This window comes from Ictidomys tridecemlineatus, chromosome 4 (genome assembly GCF_052094955.1).
Source record: "Ictidomys tridecemlineatus isolate mIctTri1 chromosome 4, mIctTri1.hap1, whole genome shotgun sequence".
Classification (NCBI taxonomy): domain Eukaryota; kingdom Metazoa; phylum Chordata; class Mammalia; order Rodentia; family Sciuridae; genus Ictidomys; species Ictidomys tridecemlineatus.
The window spans coordinates 205,436,769-205,457,717 of record NC_135480.1 but is presented as its reverse complement, the minus strand read 5'-3'; the positions used below and the strand labels follow the sequence as shown (position 1 = coordinate 205,457,717).

Genomic DNA, 20,949 nt, shown 5'->3' with positions numbered 1-20,949 from the left:
CTGTGCCTGGCATTGAACATATCACTTTTATAATTACAGCTTTCTTTTAAAACAAAAGACAAACTAAGAACTGAGAGGCACATGACAAAAATGTTTTTTTTTGTTTTTTTTTTTAAATAGATCTGAATTCTTCTAGGCATTAGGAACATGTCAGTTAACTGGGTGTGCATCTGTGACTCCACCTGAGGTAGGAGGATCACAAGTCCAAGGCCAGCCTGGGCAACTTGGCAATATCCTGTCTCAAAATAATATAAAAAGGGCTGGAATAAAGCTTAGTGGCCGAGTGCTTGCCTATCTTGGGTAAGGCCCTGGGCTCAATCACCAGTACCAGAAACCAAACAAAGATGTTAGTTGATGAATTTATAACAACATGGAGGGACCAGTGTTGTTGCTGATAGGTTTTTCAAAGTGGTGTGGGGGGACCAAGGTATTTTCACAGTACTATGTCTACCTCACCCTACAGAATCACTACAAATCAATGATATTTTAAGTTACGGAAGAAAAAGTTTCTCAAATCGAACTGATTTTTTCCAGTGGTGGGAATAGAACCCAGGACACATGAGTGTGCCAGGCAGGCGCTCTACCACTGAGCTACAGCGCCCACCACATGCACATGTTTCTACTGCACATTACCAAAACTTACTGCAGAAATTGTAAGCAAGACTGAGGAACAGTTAAAATGTCAACATATTTGTACAAAAATAAACAAGGGGAAAAACACAAAAGCAGTGCTACGTCACACAGAGACTGACCTTGTGCAGCAGTGAAGTTAGAAGATGGTGTTGGTGTGATTATCCCAAAATTAAAGCCAGCCCTAGTGAGAGGAAAAAGAAGTTAAAAGGGAATAAACCTGAGGCATAACGTTGCCCTTCCAATGTCTTGCTGTGTAATCCATTCATAAACCTCTTTTTAAAAGAATCAACATGCTAGGTAAACAGCATCAGGGTGAGAGCATGTTTGTGGAAGCAGCAAAGTCCCTTCACACCTCCCAGCAGGAGAGGCAATGTACAGAGGAGCTAAGACAGTGGCAGCGGCTGAAAGACTTTGGAGGGACAGCAGGCCATGGAGGAAGGGCAGGGCTTCCCATGGCAAGGGTTTGCATGGAGACTTATTCCAAGAAAAGGAGAACAGCAGCAGTGGAAAAACACTGAGTATGTGTGCTGGGCACAGGGACTGGAGTAAAGGCTTGCCTCATGGAGGAGTGCAAAAGTAGTCTAGCAAGGCAGAAGCCCCTGGACCAGGGAGAACCTCTAAGAGCCCACCCTGAACTTGAAACCCATGTCAGGTGAGCCCCATGCTACAAGGACAGATGCTGGACTGAAAGCAACAGGAGTCACTGTCTCTGCAACTTTGATATAACTCTTAGCTCTGAGCTGGGAAAATTTGATTCAAAACATTCCAACTCCTTTCTTTTTCCACACATGTTCTTTACACTGCAAGTGAAGATAGCACAGCTGAAGAAGGAAGCTCAGCACGAGTGTAAATAGAAGAGATTATGTGTACTTAAAGTGCAAATAGGAAATTTTACAGAGTTCTAAAGAATAAATGACCAAGCATATAAAATATGTTAAAAAATGTAAGAATTTATAGTTTCTTAGTCATTGCTGCCTCTCTCAAATGCACAAAGACCATCTAAAGATGTGTTAAATATTTATCATATTAAAAAAGCAGACAGAAATGACTCAGGAGACTAAGGCAAAAGGATCACAAGTTGGAGGTCAGCCTCAACAATGTAGGCCTAACTTGCTTTGCCTAAGCAATTCAGGGAGAGTCTATCTCAAAATAAAAAATAAAAAGGGTTGGGGATGTGGCTCAGTGGTTTAAATGCCCTTGAGTTCTATTCCCAGTACCCCCCCCCCAAAAAAACAAGACCAAATCAAAACAAACAAAAAACCCTGCTGTTTCTTGGCAGATTTCAACCTTGGTGAGGAAATTTTATCTAATAGAGGGCAAGCCACTGGCTCAACGACCCAAAATTTCCCATCTTATTTTAAAAATGGGAATGATGGAGCAAGAATGAATTATTCACATTTGTATTAACATTTATAAAAGATGAAATAATTCTTGGCATTGACATACTCTTCAAAATTTGTTCCAAATTTACTTTAAGAAGTATAAAACAATGATTTACAACTTAGAAAAAATATATAATATACAATTTTGTCCCTTGAATTCTATCCTAATGCCCTCCTTTCTTTTCATGTGCTAGGCTGAAGAACAGTCAAGAAATATTAAAACCAGGGAAAGGGGATGGAGTTGGTGTGGTTTCTGTTGTAGGAGGAAAAACTCAAAGTACAGAAGGGACTTCCTTGGGACCTCCAAAAGCAACAAATGTGTGGATGATGTGACACAGCCAGCTGGCCCATCAGGGCAGGAGGAGGACACTCCAGCAGCTCACAAGGCTCCCAAAGAGCCTGTATAGCCAGGGAGCAGCACTGTCCCACACAGTGGACAAAAGCCTGCCTGGGAATGTGGTCAGACAAACCTTCATCAAATGACTCGACTCTATATGCATGGCCATCATTATTTCTTAAACAAAAAAAAAAATAGAAATTAAAAAAGATCCCCTAACATCTATATAGAAAACCAAAATCTACAATGGCTATTATTTCCTGCCTTCTCTGCATAGGTACTCTCAGTGCATTAAAGCCAACTAGAGTGTCATACCCAGACCCCAAATGGTGTTGGAATGAAGTATTTTAGATGACCTACAGATTTAAAAGAGATCCACCATCACCCAAAGAAAATGAAGTTTAGGTTAAAAACAAAATATATAAACAAACAGGCAATAACACATGTATGTATAAGTATGAACCACAAAGAGGAAATAGATTTACCTTAAGATGTTCAACTGCTGCCATACTAGCAGATGGATTACTGCCATAATAAAAACTTGGGATTCGTACACACTTAATAAACATATAAATATCTCTCCTAATTTTAAGATTCAGGGAAGCTATCTATAAAACAGCTAGTGATTTGCCATAAAACTTAACTTCATTACTGACCCTGATGGAGCAAATGAGAAAGGCTTGCTGAACTGCCCCACGGCAGATGGAGTCGAGGTCACAGCTGCTTCTATCTTGGCTATCCCTGTCCCTGAAAATAAGGACATTACAAAAAATCAGTTAGAAGTATTATTCTGGTTTGTAATTCCCTGATGACGCTGCTGAGAGCTGCAGCTTCCGTTTCCAGAACCCCATGTGCCTCCTGTGATAAGTCAGGAGCCACATGGAGTCGCGTGCTACCTAACCTTGCTGAGGGCCTCTGAATCTGCTCTCCAGCGCTGCCAATGTTAGTTCCAACCTAAGGCTTTCCACATTCTCCTTCCCAGGTAATTCCAATATAGCTTAAATTTAGTTTTAAATAGATCTAGATTAAATGGTATAGGAAAATGCTTATGATGTGAGGCTGAGCAATACATGCAGTTTTATAATTATTTCAAATTAACATATAATGAAGGAAAAAAATTCAAAGATACATAGATTAGTATGTTCAAGGTTTCTTAGTGGTGACTTCACTTACAATGTCATACTGATTTCTCTATACCTTTCTGCATTTTCCATTTAGAAAGTGCAAATCAAACAAACCAAATATTAAGAAAAAAATACTTTAAAAAAAATGAATATGGGGTAGATATTTTCTAAATGTGTACACATGTTCAGTGATGCCTCACTTATCACTTTGAACTCTAATAAACAACCCAAACTATAGGCATAGTGCTGTTAAAATCTAACAGGGAACTATACACAGCCTCTTAGGCCACCATGTAAAATGAGTAAGAAAGTCTGCACCAACCCTGGAAAGATGAATAGGACGATTACTTATATGTTTTTTCTTTTTTTTTTTGGTATTGGAGATTGAATCCAGGGGCATTCTACCTCTGAATTACATCCCAGTCCTTTTTATTTTTATTTTGAAACAGTCTCAGTAAGTTGCTCAGGCTGGCCTCAAATCTGTGATCCTCCTGCCTCAGCTTCCCAAGTTTGCTGGGAAGTGCAGGAGTGCCCATTGGGCAAGAGTTTTCACTTTCTATATTTTAACTCTCTACACCCAGATTATTTTTGTGGTTATGTAAGTTTCATAACCAGAAAAACAATAAAATATTTTCAGTATTAGCCAATAAAATAATCATTCTATAGAGGTTTTAGAAAAGCTTTTTTTTTAAGAGAAAATTTTTTTGCAAACTTAGTATTTTTCAGGGAGGTTTTCCTTCCAAGAGGGGAAAAAAATAAGTCCTTTTCTCAACCTTGACTATCCGGCCAGTGAAACACACAGCAGACACCTAGCAACAATGAAGGGCCTCCAACCCTCACTGTGGAGTGGTACATCCCAGAAAGTTCTCTCAATCTACTACTTGCCTACAACATGCATGAAGCAAAGTCCCTTAGGGTTCCTTGATTCTTAGTTTCAAGAGTGACAAGGAGCTCTTCAATGAAGTTCTTGAAAGAAGCTAGGCTATATGATCTTTCAAAACCTTTTTCTAAAATATTAGCCAGAAATAGAAAAACAAGTCTTAGTTTGAATCCTAAATGATTCAAAATCTGACAATTTCTCTAAATTTCCTTTTTACATCAAGTGTCAAGCCCCACTTGAGAAGTGCTGTATACCTCCTTCTCATGTGAGGTACACATGATACCAACTGGGGCTCCACATTAATCCAAATTCTAGAATACAACTTCAGTTTACCCAATAATGGCTTTGAGTACAAGGAATATTTACTCAAGAAAAACCCAATGTCCAATCAGAAAGCTTTAGATGACCCTTGAAGAATGACTGAGCAGAGGTGTGGGAAGTGGACAGTCAAGGGGTGAAAGCTGTCTCCAACAGAATTTACTGAAGACCCACTTGAGAAACTGAGTCAGAGTAAAAGCCAGAATCCAGAGGGTAGTACACATGTGGGCCTGTAGGCAGCACAATGCTGACACCGGGGACAGAGAGTCACCCACACCAGAGGAGGTAGGCTACAGAGAAGGAGCCAACAAAAGAGGACACTAAGCAAGACCCACATGAAAATCAGATGCCAGCTTATACAGAATTGGCTTATGCAATGCAGACCCTGGGTGAAAACTAATTAAATAAGAATAGCCATGTTGGAGTGAGGGCTGGGCAAGTGCGGGAAGCCGTAAAATCTTAGCATATTGACTTTTGAGCTCGACTCAGATTTTACCCTATAACAAATCTGTTTTACTTTTTTACATCTTACCAGCTTCTACACTGTCATTATGAGCCAAGAGAATTTTTATTCCTTTATATACAAGAAAGGGGAGGGTCAACATTCTGATCCACTCATTTCTAAATGGTGATCATTTGGCAGGGCAGGAGAAAGCAAGGCTAGTGCTCTGTTTTCGGGAAAGATTTTAAACCTCTTCCTCTTGCTCTGATGGTTTTCAAATTCATCTCAAAAGTTTCAGAAGCTGTTGAAGGGCTCAATACTTTCTAGAAACTTTTCAACAGTTGAGGCCTTTCAAATATGACCTCTATATTTGATATCCTGTGTCTACTTTCTCTGTGATCAAGAATAATGAACTCTATGGGGTGCTTCTCTCATGTTTTCATTATAAAACATAACAAAGAACACTGCTTGCAATAAATGCATAGAGTAACCATGACTATTATGATATAATCACTGCCCAGGTAAAGAAAACACATCAGCCAATCTAGAAGCTTTCAGTCTACTCACTTGTTTGTCTTCTCAAATGCAACTGCAAGCTAAACACTGGTAGTATTAACTTTTTTTCTTTTCCTATTTATATCATTTGTTTGTATTTACAAACATGACGTGGAAGTTCTCTCTGATTTTTTCTCTTTTGTATTTTCAATTTCTCCGTCTACAGCTTTTTCCTCAATCTCACCTTTTCCTTGCCAATCTCTGTTGAGGAAACCAGGTTTTGACCTACTGATTTTCCCATAGTTTGGATCTTGCTATTGGACCCCTCTACTGAGGTTCCCATGTTCATTTGTGTCTATGTTCTTCTAAGCTGGTACCTGGATCTGGAGCAGTACTAGTACTGTCCAAAACGGTAGCCACTAGCTACATGTGGCAACTGCACACTCAAAATGTGGCCAGTCCAAATTCAGAAGTGCTGAGAGTATAAAATTTTCACTATTTTGCAAAAAACAATATGTAATATCTCATTAATACTTTTCATGTTGACTGTGTGTTGAAATAATATTTGGGTATATTTGGGTTAAGTTAAATTTACTGAAAATGATTTTTATATGGTTCTTTTTATTCTTTATAATGTGGTTACTAGAAGTTTACAAAAAAAATATATGGCTTACATTATATTTCTGTTGCAATGATCTTAGAGCCTTAATCAAATTCTCATTTTACTTTATTTTATTATTTTTGGCAATACTGCTTCATAACTAGTACTGTGTTCTTTTATCAGGAAGCACATAAGGTCCGGTTATCCCTTTTTGTGTCACCAGCAGTGACTGGTACTCTACGCCTAGGTGCCTTGATTGATCAGAATTTGCAAAACAAGTTCTAACATGATCCATCATGTGTAACCATTAATGGGAAACTACAAAGAGAAACATTTGCCATCCACTGGTGCAAGTTCTAGAGAAGTGGTAGGATTAATGCTTCTTCCTTTATCTTTATTATCCAGCTTATAAAGTAATGATAAAATAGTTTTCTTAGTATCATTATGAACTTATAGATTTAAAACATTTGATGTATTTCAATGCAATACTATATTATTCTCATTGGTGTTAAAAATTCACCTTAATTATCACTAAAACAAAAATATGCAAACTGACCTGAAGTTTTATCACCAGATGATAACTGATCTGCTGCTGGACTGGGTCCTGAAGGCTTCAGGGAATTTATCAGAGACCCCTGGAGGACCACATAAAAAAATGTTCATGTTAAAATCATAAATCAAGCAAGCATGAATACTTTAATTACAAAAAAAAGAGAAAAAAGGCAGAAAGAAACCAAAGTTTCAATTTAACTCATTATGTCCCAGGTTTTTAAACTATGCAAGTATTTCAATGAAATTGATACAAGTGAGTTAAATAGATTGGAAATCATAATCTAGAGCTTATATATCCTTTATGTATATTTCCATATATATGAAAAAATATTTCATATATATGAAAAAAAAAAAAGGACATGTTTTCAAATGCACTCACCTATTACTTTCCTCTAAAGAACAGAACTCTAAATACTAAATGCTAACTGCACATTTTCCAGTCATGGCAAACTGAGGAATAGGGACGTCTGAGAACTCACAAAGGCAAGTTCTGATATCCAGAATTGTGATTGCAGAGATAGATATTAAGAGTGATGAAGAAACCAGGATTCCTTGGGAAAAGTTTCAGAGAGAGGCTGATCTGCCTACCACCCATCTCCTATTATTTCCTTAGATTGTTTAACCGTTTATAATGTTACCTGTTCTGTAGGAGACATTGTTTATTGGTCAAACACCCAAAGCTAGACATAACATCACTGAAAATATGAAACTTCTGAAAAACACTGCAGGAGAAAACCAGACAACCTACACCCAGACACTGTCGCTGAGCTGCGTGTGGCTGAACGGAGCAGTGAGATAGCACAACAGGCAGCAGTCAGCAGCCAGAGGTCCCAGTTCTGGTTCCACCAGTCACTAACTGGGTGAGCTTAAGCTGCTGCCTCAGTGGAACATATCTAAACACCTACTGCACAGAACAGCTGTATATAGTAAATGAGATGTTAAGTGAAAGTAAACTGCAAACCAAAACACCTCATCCAAACTATGATATTAGAATTACAACCCAAGATTACTAGTGCAGAATGTTAGATCGCCCCACTGAGACAGCATTAAGATCTAACCAATTGCTCTGGTAAACTATGTGAAGACTGGCGTAAGTTGCAGAAAAAGGATCACAGATCTTTATTAGAAGATCATTTAAACTGAGTCAGAACAATCTTCAGTTACAAAGACAGACATTCATGACTGCTAAAGTAAAAATCAGTTAAGTTACCTGCTTGGCTTGGCTGGCAGATACTGGGGTTAACCCTGGGTGGGGTGTTTTGGCTGTGGAGTATGGCACTGAAGAACTGAAAAACACAAAGATACATTCAAAGAGGCAGGTCTGGGTGGAAGTCACATTCATCCTTGAACCAACATTCTGTCCAGTACACCAATTTTGGGTAGAATACAGATGTCTGGGATCCCAACCAAACTCATCTGACATTTTGTTGACTGAAGAATAAATTTTTTAAATGAAATCTGGATTTGTAGCATAAAAGGCAAAGCATCACCTTAAAACTTATTTACTTCCTGTTATTCTAAGAAAATAATTTTCAACTATTGAGCACTAGATCTTTTTCTTATCTAGAGGGGGACCTCTCCCTCTTTTTGACCTCCTCCCATTCTAGACCATGTTGGGAATTCCTGATACTCTTTTCCAAACCTGGAAAAATGTTCAACAGGATCTATGGAATATATAGGTGCTGCCACATAGCTCAAAGGTGCTATCCAAAGAGAAAATCTAGCTTCTCACAGCAGCTATCCCCAAGAGTGCAGGGCCCATGGGTCAGCATATAAGGGAGTCAATGGTGCCACTCTTTCATTTCCAGCCTGCACTTTGATCCAGTGTGAAAAGTGCACCCCTACCTGCAGAAAGCCTTCCCGTCACTCTCCTCTATTAACCCTGGCATTGTGTGCTGGGAACTGTTATTTCATTAATTGTTTGTGTCACCAGGTGGAAAAAATCACCTGTCAATGCAACAGCATTAGAGAAATGCCTCCTGGGGACAATTTTTTCAATCCATCAATCTCTCCTCCACCCAATGCTACTGTGACTGAAATGTATAACAGTAATAGCTGTAGGATCTGGTTTCATTTTTTAGAACTCTTCCCAGATTTAGGAAGGATTATTAAAAATTTTCTAGCAAAAAGTTAACTTGGGGGCTGGGGATGTGGCTCAAGCGGAAGCACGCTCGCCTGGCATGCGTGCGGCCCGGGTTCGATCCTCAGCACCACATACCAACAAAGATGTTGTGTCCACCGAAAACTAAAAAATAAATATTAAAATTCTCTCTCTCTCCTCTCTCTTTAAAAATAAATAAATAAAATATTTAAAAAAAAAAAGTTAACTTGGAAGAGGAATGACAGGCTGATGTCTCATGGAGAAAATTATCCAACAACTTAATCACGTCAGGATTCTATGCTGGAAAAACACAGAAACCTTCCAAACAGACTTTATTAGATTGAAAGAAGAAAAATACACTTATTTTCAATGAAACAAAATCTGTTTCGACTAAAGCTAGAAGAACCTGTAAATGTGCATCTCTCTGGAGAAATACATCCTTGTTGCCCTGAGATGTTTCACCAAGCAGGCGCATAGACACAGTGCTCTCCCCTCACCTCTGCTCATCTCCAATGGAGAAATGGAATGCGAAAGACGGCTGGGACCCAGAGATCCCTGGGTGGACACAGCAGACTTGTTAAGGGAAATAGTTTGAGCCCATGAGAATCACAAGGGAAGTGAAACTCTTTTAAGCTTTCTCAATGACAAATAAAAGAAAACTAGGAATAAAAATAAATGCAGCAATGTATCCAAATCTTGGAAAAAATTTTATATCCCAAATTTGGTTACCATATGAGAATAAATTAAATGATGCACTCAGTATAATTACTGTTCTATTTACTTGTGACAATGTTATACATCTCCTGGGTATCCTAAATCCCCAAACACACACCATTAATGATTCACAGTACCTACATACCAGGCCATGTGACACCGCTACAGAAAAATTCAGTCAATAAACCAAAAATCTTACCATGTTCCAAAAGGGCGAACAGAAAAGAATAGCAGGCTCCCAAATAAATACACTCAATATTTGTGCACAATCGTGAGCTAACACATAGAAATCAATAGCTAGAGGCTCACAAGATGTTAAAGCCAATCCAGAAGGCTGCATCCTACCTTCTAGGACGACAGACCTGACAGACACCAGCAACTCATCCTGAAACTCTCTGTTCCACGTCTGGAAACAAAAACCAAAGGACTACAAGCAGAAAATGGCACAATCACAAAAGAAAGATGTTAAGCTGTGAAGCAGTAAAATGTTGCCTAGGCCCTTTCTCTGTGGCCCTTTAAGCTTTAAGAAACTTTAACGGGGGCTGGAGTTGTGGCTCAGTGGTAGAGCGCTCGCCTCGCACCTGCGAGACCCTGGGTTTGGTCCTCAGCATCACATAAAAATATATGAATAAAATAAAGGTACAGTGTCCAACTACAACTAAAAAAAAAAAAAAAAAGAAAGAAAGAAACTTTAACAAGGTAAAATTCATTCCATTGTGGTGAAAAGGGCCAACTGCTCACTTTTCACCTGTTTCATCATTTTTAAGGACTTAAAAAAATGAGAGACCTGTTTATGTTTTATTTTGGTAAATCTTCATCATTATTGCAAGTATTGCTTGTGTATACAACAGAGCAGATCTAAACTGTGTAAGCCACTAAAGTGAATTATTTAAGAATGAATTTTAGGGTAGTAATTTAAAGGCAAGTAAGTAAACAGGACAACTTATCAAAAGTAACTGAAGAGGGGGCTGGGGATATGGCTCAAGCAGTAGTGCGCTGACCTGGCATGCACGGGGAGCTGGGTTCAATTCTCAGCACCACATACAAATTTAAAAAATAAATAAATAAAGATGTGTCCACGGAAAACTAAAAAAAATAAATATTAAAAAAAAAAAAAGTCACTGAAGAGGACTGGGGCTATGGCTCAGTGGTAGACCGCTTGCCTGGCATGTATGGGGCACTAGGTTTGAGCCTCAGCACCACATATAAACAAATAAAATAAAGGTATTGCGTCCATCTACAACTAAAAATATTTTAAAAACAAAACAAAAATTTAAAGAAACAAACTCAGAGGAAAAAAGAAAAAACATTTCTATTTCTGTTAATGGAAAACAATTCATTCTTGGAGGACACTGAAGTCCATCAATGAAGCTATAATGGCCAACTATCGTCCCCACTGGTAAACTTTATGTTGTTGAGGAGTCAAACATTATCCAAAAATCTGTTAAATCAAACTGCAGGTCCTGCATAAAGGTCAAGATGTGAAATAACCTGGATAATTTAAGTTAGAACTGAAGTTGGAGCTTCCAAAAGACTCATGTGAAATATGAAAATAGAATTTTATAGGAAAAAGTTTAATAACATGGAAAACAAACAATTGTATTTCATGATTAAGATGAAGGAGTTACAAAGCAGCATGTCTCCAAATTTTACTTTAAAAAGATACATTTTCACAGGAAAAAAAGATTTAAAAATATGCAAATAGTGATTATACATTTATAGTATGAATAAAGGCGACTTTAGTTTTGTTGTTCTTAACTGTTTTTTAGTAAAGCCTAGAATGAGCATTTGTAATAAAAAAAATAAAGTTTTTTTTTTAACTGTTGGGTCATTATTACAATTATTTTAAAAGTCAAGCAGCATCCTTAAATCAGTAAAAGGAAAAAAAGTCATCCTAGAATTCTTTACCCAATGAAAGCAACTTTCAAACACAACAACAAAAAAGGCAAAATAAGCCTACGGCAGACATACAAAACCTAGAAATTCAGAATTCAGAAGAAATACTAAAGGAAGTCCTTTGTCAAGCAGACAGAAAATGGTATTAGATAGAAACCAAGGACTAAAAAGGAATGAAGAACATAGTAAATACATGGATAAGAAATACATTTTCTTCTGAAAGTCATTTAAAAGAGAATCAACTCTTTATAACAAATGATAGGGTTTATAACACAGAAGGAAGTAAAATGTACCACAGCAGCACAAAGGAGAAGGGAGAAGTCCCAGAACACTGCTGTGAGAGTCTCACATCCTCTCTAGCAGTAGTATAACATCACCTGAAGACATAGTACAATAAGCTAAAGATGTAGCCTATGAGCCTAAACCAACTACTTAAAGGGGTATAGTCAGTAAGGCAACAAAAACGATCAAATAGAATCATTAAAAAAAAAAAAAATAGTCAATTCAAAGGAAGGTAGAGAGAAAAATGAAACAAAGAAGAAGTTGGACAAATAGAAAACAAACAGTAGTACATGGTGGATTTAAACCCAAACATGCTGATAATCACTCCATTGTACTTAAATGCAAAGTTAGACTACTGGATGGACTAAAATTTGCCACCTAAAAATTAATCATTTTACAGTTTAGAGTTCAGTAGTAGTAAGTATATTCACACTGTTGTGCTATAATAAACCAATTTTAAATATAAAGACACAAAATAAATCCAAAAAACAGAATGAAAAAAAAAGATATACCATGTTAACACTACACAAAGGAAGATGGAGTGGAAGTACTAACATGGAACAAAAAAGATTTCTAAGCAATTCATCTTCCAGGGATGAAGAGCATCATTTTGTAATAACTAGCTCAGTTCATCAAAGAACACAGAGTCCTAAATGTTCATGCAACTAAAAATTTCAAAACAGGACAACAAAATGCCAACAAGGAAAACAGGAAAATTCACAAAATGCCAACACCACTCTCTTACTGGATAGGACAAGTATTAAGAATGTAGAAGACCTAAACACCTGAGAACCAGCTTAACCTGATCAGCATCTACAGAACACTCCCACCACCAGCAGGCAGAACCCAGGCTCTATGGGAGTGTGCAGGGAGCATCACCAAGAAGGATGAGGCCCTGTGGAAGAGACTGGGAATCCCAAGCCCATCCAGTCCCACTAGTAAATTCAACCCAACATTTAAGGATGAAATACCAAATCTACATAGACACTTTCAGGAAATTGAAGAGAAGAACACTTCCTAATTCATTCTGTAAGAAAAGCGTTACTCTGACAAAGACTCAACAAAGACATTAGAAAAAAAGAAATACTATTACAGACTAATATTCCTCATTAAGGTAGAGGCAAACATTCTTAAAATTTGAGCAAACCGTGTTCATTCATACACAAAAAAGGCAGTATATCATTACTGGTTTAACATCAAAGACCAATCAATGTGGCAAGGATGCCAGGCCACATTCAAAAGACTGGAATTTGACCTCTACCTCATACCACTTATAGAACTTAATTGAATTAAAGGCCTAAATGTAAGAGCTGAAAATTAAAAACTCTTAACGAGCAGTCTGGGGTTGTGCCTCAGTGGGAGAGAGCCTGCCTAACACCTGTGAGGCACTGGGTTTGATCCTCAGCACCACATAAAAAAATAAATAAATAAAAAACAAAGGTTAAAAAAAAAAACCTCTTAATTTAAAAGATAATACTGGTGTCAGGTGTGAATCTTACAACTGTGGATTAGGTAACAGTTTCTTAAATGTCACACCTGAAGCACGAGCAATAAGAGAAAAAATAGATGAGACTTGATCAAAATGAAAAATTTGTGTCAAAGGATGTATCAAGAAAGTGAAAGACAACCCAAAGAATGGGAGAAAATATTTGTAAGTTATACATCTGATAAGAGATGGGATCCAAACTGTATTTTAAAAAAATACATTAAAAGAAAAATAACTCAATTTCAAAACCAGCAAAGAAGAAATCTAGCTGCAGTGGTACATGCTTATAGTCCCAGTGACGATTGCAAGTTTGAGGTCAGCCTAGGCAACTTAGTAGGCAGCTTAGTGGTAGAGCCTCCCTGGGTCCAATCCCTAGTATTATGTAAACAACAACAACAATAAACTAACTAGACATTTCTCCAAAAAAGGAACAAATGGTGATAAGCATGAAAAGGCACTCAGCATCATCAGCCATGAGTAAAATGCAAATCAAAACCATATTGTGGGGCTGGGGATGTAGCTAAGTGGGTAGAGTGCTCGTCTAGCATGTGCAAGGCCCTGGGTTCAATCTCAGCACCACATAAAAATAAATAATAAAAAATAAAGGTATTGTGTCCAACTACATCTAAAAAATAAATATTAAAAAAAATAAGTAAAGATATTGTGTCCGTGTACAACTAAAAACAAAACAAAACAAAACAAAAACATAATGTGACCCAGCAGCTCAGGAGGCTGAGGGAGGAGGATGACAAGTTCAGAGCCAGCCTCAGCAAAGGCAACTCAGTGAGACCCTGTCTGTCAATACAAAATAGGGATGGGGATGTGGTTCAGTGGTTGAGTGCCCTGAGTTCAATCCCTGGTACTCCAAAACAAAACAAAACACCACAATGTGAGTGGAGATATAGCTTATGCAGTGGCAGAGTGCTTGCCTAGCATTCATGAGACTCTGGGTTCAAGCCCTTGTATCACAATGAATAAAAAAATTAAAAAATTAAAACCAAAACTACAATGTGAATAAGAAACCACTTCATACCTTTGAGGATGACTGTAATTAAAAAAAATAGTCAATAACAAGTATTGGTGGAGATGTGGAGAAACTGGAGCCCCATAAATACTGCTGTTGGGAATATAAACTGTACAGGAGCTTGTAAAACAATGCAAAAAGGTAAAAATAAAATTACCACATGAGTAAGTCATGATGGTGCATACCTGTAATCCCAGCCACTCAGGAGGCTGGGGCAGAAGGATCACAAGTTCAAAGCCAGACTAAGCAACTTAGCAAAGCCCTAAGCAATTTAGCAAGATCTTGGCTCAAAAAAAAAAATAAAAAGGGCTGGGGATGTGGGTTATTGATTAAGCGCCCCTGGGTTCAAACCCTGGTACTAAAACACAAAATAAAAAATTACCATACGATCTAGCAATTCCACCCCTAAATGTATACCCCAAAGAATGGAAAGCAGGGTCTCAAGACACTCTGTCCAGCAATGTATTCCCCAACCTTTTAACCTGTGCTCCCTTCCAGCTCTGGCCACCAAAGGCCTCCTGGCTCACTAGGAACCTCCCAGACATGCCTGCTATAGACCCTATGCTTGGGGCTTTCCGCACTCCACTATTCAAGGGACCTGCTCTTCACCCAAATGACCCCTCCTGGGAGGACTGCCTTGGACACTCTATTAAAACTGTAACCCTTTCGCAGACACTTCCTGAGCCCTTCCCCCACATTAATTTTCTCCACTCGCCCATCACCACCTCACATATTACATAGTTTGCTTATTTATTCTGCATATTGTCTGTCTCCAGGAGTGTTTGGCCTGCTTCATTACGTCTCTCCACTCTCTGCCTAGCAATTTCTAGTCATTCTTCACATTTCCACGGAAGCATCTTTTCCTTATCTAGCTCCTTCCCAGCCCAGACTCACTTGGCTGCCCTATTCTGCTTTCCTAGTACTTCATGGGACCTTAAGCCATTACAACTAAGGAGTCATGCGACTGTAGCTCCCTGGTTGTCTTCTTGCTGGACCGTCAGCACTGTGTGAGTGAGGATTCAGCAGCCCCCCCTCCCGTTTCCCTAATCTCAGAGCATCTGCAGAAGTGAGAGCTTGAGCCCCACAGAGGAGTCTGAAGAGCCATGGATTTGTACAGATAAACACTCATCCACTAAATGGGAGGGCTGGTCAACAAACACAATGAAACCAAGGAAGAGGAAATAGATTGAAGCAGAAATTCGCAAACTCATGCTGTAGTAAATCTCTAAGATATCACTTAGAAAGAGTTGAACACAAAATACTTAAAATACACATGAGAAACTACTGCAGCATAGAATCTGAAAAGTAATTTTACAATGGACATGTTCCCTTCCCAGTCTTTCCTATGGGGGGAAGATATAAATAAAAATTTCAGTTATCAACAATTATTGAATAAATGGTTATTAAAAGAACTGTTTTAGGCAATGCTGAGCATGTAAATTAAATAATATACCACAGTTCAAGTCTATGGAGAGAAGATAAAATTCAAGATTCTTCAATGTTTGTGTTTTATTTTTCTTGTCAGAAAAGAACAAACACAGGGCTAGGGCTGGGGCTCAGTGGTAGAGCGCTCGCCTAGCACGTGAGAGGCCCTGGGTTCAATCCTTAGAACTATATAAAATGAATAAATAAAATAAAGGTATTGTGCCCAACTACAACTTAAAAATAAAATATATTAAAAAAAAAAAAAGAAAGAAAAAGAGCAAACGAAGAAGTATCTCTTGAACAAAGTCCTTATCAAAGATCAGCTCAGAGGAGCACTGGAGGGAGACAAGCCCAAGAAATGTGGGAGTACCAGCACTGTGGTTAGTGGAGGACACCTCACGGACACTAGGTCAGGCTTCTTCCCCCATGCACTGCACCTCCCTGGCCTGGTACACTGGCTCTCACGGCTATTCCCTCTGCCTTCCCTATAGTGGGAATCTAGCTAGAGTTTCCCAGGCTGACGCACAGTGCTTGCTTGGACACACACACTCGCGTGTACTCTCTCTCTCTCTCTCTCTCAAAGGTTCACAACCACCACAAATACTACTTTGATCTCGAAAGCATTCCAAGGCTTCAAGGTCACTACTAGATAGAAAAGAGGGTAGGCTTGTTTTTTTGCCTGTTATTATGGCCCTGAGATAACTAAAAAATTCCTGGAATAGGCAGTCATAATAAACAAATCATCATAGAGAAAAGAGAAGGCCAACTGTCTGGAAAAGCAGCACCACTCAACCAAGCAAAAACAGCTGTGGACAGGTGTGCTCCGTGGCGGTGGCAGAGGGTGGGCATGCTGGAGAGACCACAGTATCTGTGGCTGCTCTTCTTGCTCCTGGACTAATTGTGCGTGCTAGACACTAACTCCCTGAAAGACACTGATACTCATGACCTCCACGTTCAAACTGAGGAAATGTCCTTCAACTTTTCCCCATGGTACACGAGAGGCTGGCTGGTCTAAAGGATTAGGGAACAAAGCAGGACACAGGTATGTACCACAAACTACGCTGCCCAGAAGAGTAGCATGAGGTCTACCAAACACAGCTGTTGGCTTTTAAACCACTGTTTCTTCATATAAAAGGGAACCAAAGAACAGTAATGCTTGGAGAGAGGAGGTGAGGAAGGAAGAATCTTAAATCACCAGTCTTCAGAATCAGGTGACAGCAGTAGGCCTGAAGTGTCAACTCTGGATCCCTGAGAACATTAAAAAAACCAAACAAACTGCACATCTGACCTAGCAGCCCAGTGGTAGGCCATGCAGACTTACATAGCCCATAGCAAGCTGAGTATACCAAGAGGGCCCTGAAAGGCTTACGAGGTGACTGTTCCTGGCAAGGTGAAGGGACAACCTCCTGGAAATCAACTGTGGAGGCAGCAGGGCTGTCCATCCCACTAGTATCCACTGTGGAGAAGTGGGAAAGCCACATGGCGGCAGCACTGCTGCACCCTGCAGGCAGCTCCCCTCCACCCCAGACAGACTGGCTTGAACACACCCAAACGCTACAACATACCCCATGGCTGCAGCAGAGGCCGCAGGATTATTCTTCAATTCCTGCACATTCACCACTTGAGGGACATTCTTCAGAGTTGATTCAGTCAAAGTACTCACAGCTATGTAAATGGAGAAGAGAAAGGACCAGATTAACTCCAGTAAAGGATCAAAAATTCTAGCCACATAGAAATGAATAACCAGGACATGACCTGGAGCCAACTGCAACTTTATTACATGAGGAAATCTACTCAGCGGTGTATTGCACAGGACAGCTGGCCTGCTCCATTAACCAAGGCCATGAAACCAGGTTTTCTGGAATTTAACCAAACATACCAGTGCAGGGTAAAAATTTCCTTGGCCTGCCTTCCTCCAGCAGAGCAGAGGTACCTGCTGTATTACTGGCTCACCCTGGAAAAGGGCCAGCCGATGAGCAGCATCCAGACTTGGGCTTTCTGCCCTCCATCCATTGGTCCCTCCTCACCATGGGCTTACTGTGTGCTAGGCACTGTTGAATGCTGACCACAAAAGCTATCAAAACTACCACTTCTTCTCTAATAGGGTTCATGGCTTAGTGAGGCAGACAGACCAATACAATAAAATGTGGAAAATGGAGCTTGGGCTGAACGGGGGAGAAGGCCAGAGGCCTGAACCAAGGCAACAGGAGTATTCGACATCTGCTTACCTACCTTATCTACCTCACCAGCTTTTACTCCTCCTTTTATCTTCTAACTTTAAACTGTATTCCCAAAGACTTATTGGCATTCTGTAATTAATCATCAGGAAAGCCTCAGCAAAGCTCCAGGTTCTCTTCGGGCTACACCCTGGACAAATGTGAAAGCTGCGTTCCAGGCAGAGTTATTTTCTTCCTCAGACAAGTGACCAAGATTGTGCTGCCTATGACTGCAGAAATTTCATCCTTTACCTTCAGAGGTGCCTACCCTTAGAAAATTTTGCTTTCAACATAAAAATGGAGATCACACCACCTCTTGCTGAGAATAGAACATTCCTAAATCCTGGCAGATTTTAAGCTTACAAACAATCCACTCGATCAGCAGGGTCTGGGGCCTGCTGTGATTCTGTTTGGTCCACATAATAAAGAGAAACATTAAGAAATTATAATTTCTAAAAGCTCAAAGATAGCTTAGAAAGCTGTCTTCTGACTCTTACTTTTCAATATTTATTTCAGGAGCCTTAAGAGAGTTGTATTTAATATTTGTACTTCTCTTAGAAATCTTTTATCACTGTTTAATACTAATTTTTTGCCTATCTCAACCCACCATGTCTTTTTAATCTTAAAATAAGAATATTTGGTTTTTATCAGTTGGCCAATCCTGGCACAACCGACACCTTGGGCTGGATAAGCCTGTTGTGGGAGAGTCCTATGTACTTAAAGATTTTCTGTAGCCTTCCCAGCTGCTACTCACTAAATGCCAGCAACACCACCGACTGTTTCAAGAGGTGGGGAGTTGGGCGAGAGCACCAGTTGAGAACCATTGCCCTACAAAATTGATAACTAGTGTCTTTGCAGCCAAGTACCCAAACTGTTAAATCCTAATACAGAAAATTTTGGACAGCTACAAACCAAACGTCGAGCTGACAAAATGTCGGAGCTCATTAGAGTCTCCGTACATGGAGGCCCACCCCACAAGGCTGAGGAGAACTGTCTGAAGCAAGAGCCCAGGGCTGGAGTCAGGTTCTGCCGTGAATTGGTCGGGTCACCATTGCTTCTCTGAATCTCACACTACTGAAACTCGAGGAGGGCACACTAACACACCCTGTCCCGGGTGGCTGGGATCATCCATATGCTGTGAGATGGAGTTAATGTTATTAAAGGTCTAATTTCAGAGATTTAATTTTAGGGCTCAAAGCAGACATCATTCAAAAACAGGGAATATCAACATCATCAAAACAGCCACTGATGTCCCATTCAACTCACTGGTGCAGATCCAGTACCTCTCCTTAAGAAGAAAAATATTTCAGAGCTAGTCTCTGCCTTCTGGGTGCTCCCTGCCCACAAGGGGCAAGGACAACACCTGAAACTTCTCTGAAGGGCAGCAAAGAGAGCCAGGGGTCAGAAGGTGTCCTGTGACCCGCATGCTCCCTGGACCTGCAACTCAGCCAGCTCATCATCAGTCTCCCAAACGCTGCTGTGCAGTGTCTACCTGGTGCTTGATTGGCCATCTGCCGCCTCAGGGCTGCAGCAGCAGCGGCCTGGGGAGCTGCCACAGTGTGGGAAGGACCAGGTGCGCCATGCTTCACGGTTTTCGTAGCCAGCATTGTGCTGTCAGCCCCTTGAGGAATAATTTTGCTACAAGACATAGACACTGAGAGGAAGAGAAAAATTAAGCAAGAAGTAGGTCAGAGAAGAGGAACATACAAAAGTTAAAATGGTAAATTCTCCATGCTAGGCTGCAGGGAAAATGTTAACACTAAACATTCTTAAGCATTAACATAGGAAAGCACCAGTAAACCGACAGGCTGGCAACCTGAATCATTCCAACACAGGTGCAGTTTGCCTGCGCACTTCTATAACTGGCTAAAATAATTTGCACCAAAATTCCCTGACACCGATGGAGAGGTCACTTTCATGCCAGTGTAGATCAGCTCCCTAATCTCCTCTCATAAAATCTGGCCATTTCAGCCCCTTCCGCTCACATCTCTTCTCCACCAGAAGTCACCTCAATGCGGAGGAGTACAGACACTGATACCCAGCTCTAGCTCCTTTATTCAGTAGCAACCTAATGGGGAGGTTTCCTTTCTCACTGTTAACTTACTCAAGGGTCCCATCCCCGCAGGTGAGGAACCATGAAGCAGGTGAGATTTAGCAAAAGGTGTCGCCTGGGGGAGGAGACCAGGCTGGATGGAAGGAGTGCGGACAACAGGGGCATGCCGAGGGACCTGGATCACCGCCTCCTCGTCTTTGCAGGATGCCCGGGCATCTTCACTCTCCAGAGACTGGGAGACAGATGACGTTGAGCTTACTTCATCCAAGTCCTCATAGTATCTCTGAGACAGGAAGGCGGACCGAGACAGGCTGGCTACAGAAGCCCCAACAAAACACAATTCAGACAACTCAAAACAAGCCCAAAAGCTGTGTCATTTTCACTGTCAACAGACACATATCCAATTTGTAAAATGACTTAATTATGATGTATTTTAAGTGGAAATAGCTATTGTCAAATGCAAAGAAAGACAGTTCTGGGTCTTTGATCAAAAGGAGCTTCGAACAGGGATGGAAACAGAAAAGACTGTAGAATGACCTGGGCATAATTTTCCTATGTTCATACACGGATACAACACATTGTGTACAATCACAAGGATGGGATCCTAATTATACTCCATGCATGTATAATATGTCAAAATACACTCTTACTTGGGGCTGGGGTTGTGGCTCAATGGTAGAGCGCTTGCCTGGCACTTGTGAGGCACTGGGTTCGATCCTCAGCAGCACATTAGAAGTAAATAAAAAAAATAAAGGCATTGTGTCCATCTACAACTAAAAAATTTTTTTAAAAAATCTAAAAAACAAAATAAAAAAATACACTCTACAATCATGTATACCTAAAAAGGATAAATAAATAAATAAATAAAAGTATTTGTGCAAAGTTTAAAAAAAAAGTTTTGAAAAACTATGTTTGACGAGCACATCCTGACTATGAAACAAAAGCATGAGAAAAAGAGAATTGCTGCTGGTGGAAAACCAAAAGACCT

The 20,949-nt window shown here is 39.9% G+C and overlaps 1 protein-coding gene across 3 annotated transcripts in view; it reads right to left on the bottom strand.

Annotated features, from left to right (window-relative positions):
- The window catches only part of Nup214 (nucleoporin 214), a 98,033-nt gene that overhangs the window by 28,696 nt on the left and 48,388 nt on the right, over positions 1 to 20,949 (bottom strand). For all 3 annotated transcript variants that reach the window (XM_078048422.1, XM_078048421.1, XM_078048420.1), the window contains 7 exons: positions 20,013 to 20,276; positions 19,401 to 19,562; positions 17,258 to 17,357; positions 7,975 to 8,050; positions 6,769 to 6,847; positions 3,009 to 3,099; positions 753 to 814 (listed from right to left, as the gene is read on the bottom strand). In XM_078048422.1, the coding sequence (XP_077904548.1) occupies positions 753 to 814; positions 3,009 to 3,099; positions 6,769 to 6,847; positions 7,975 to 8,050; positions 17,258 to 17,357; positions 19,401 to 19,562; positions 20,013 to 20,276 (834 nt within the window). The remainder of the gene's footprint in view (positions 1 to 752; positions 815 to 3,008; positions 3,100 to 6,768; positions 6,848 to 7,974; positions 8,051 to 17,257; positions 17,358 to 19,400; positions 19,563 to 20,012; positions 20,277 to 20,949) is intronic.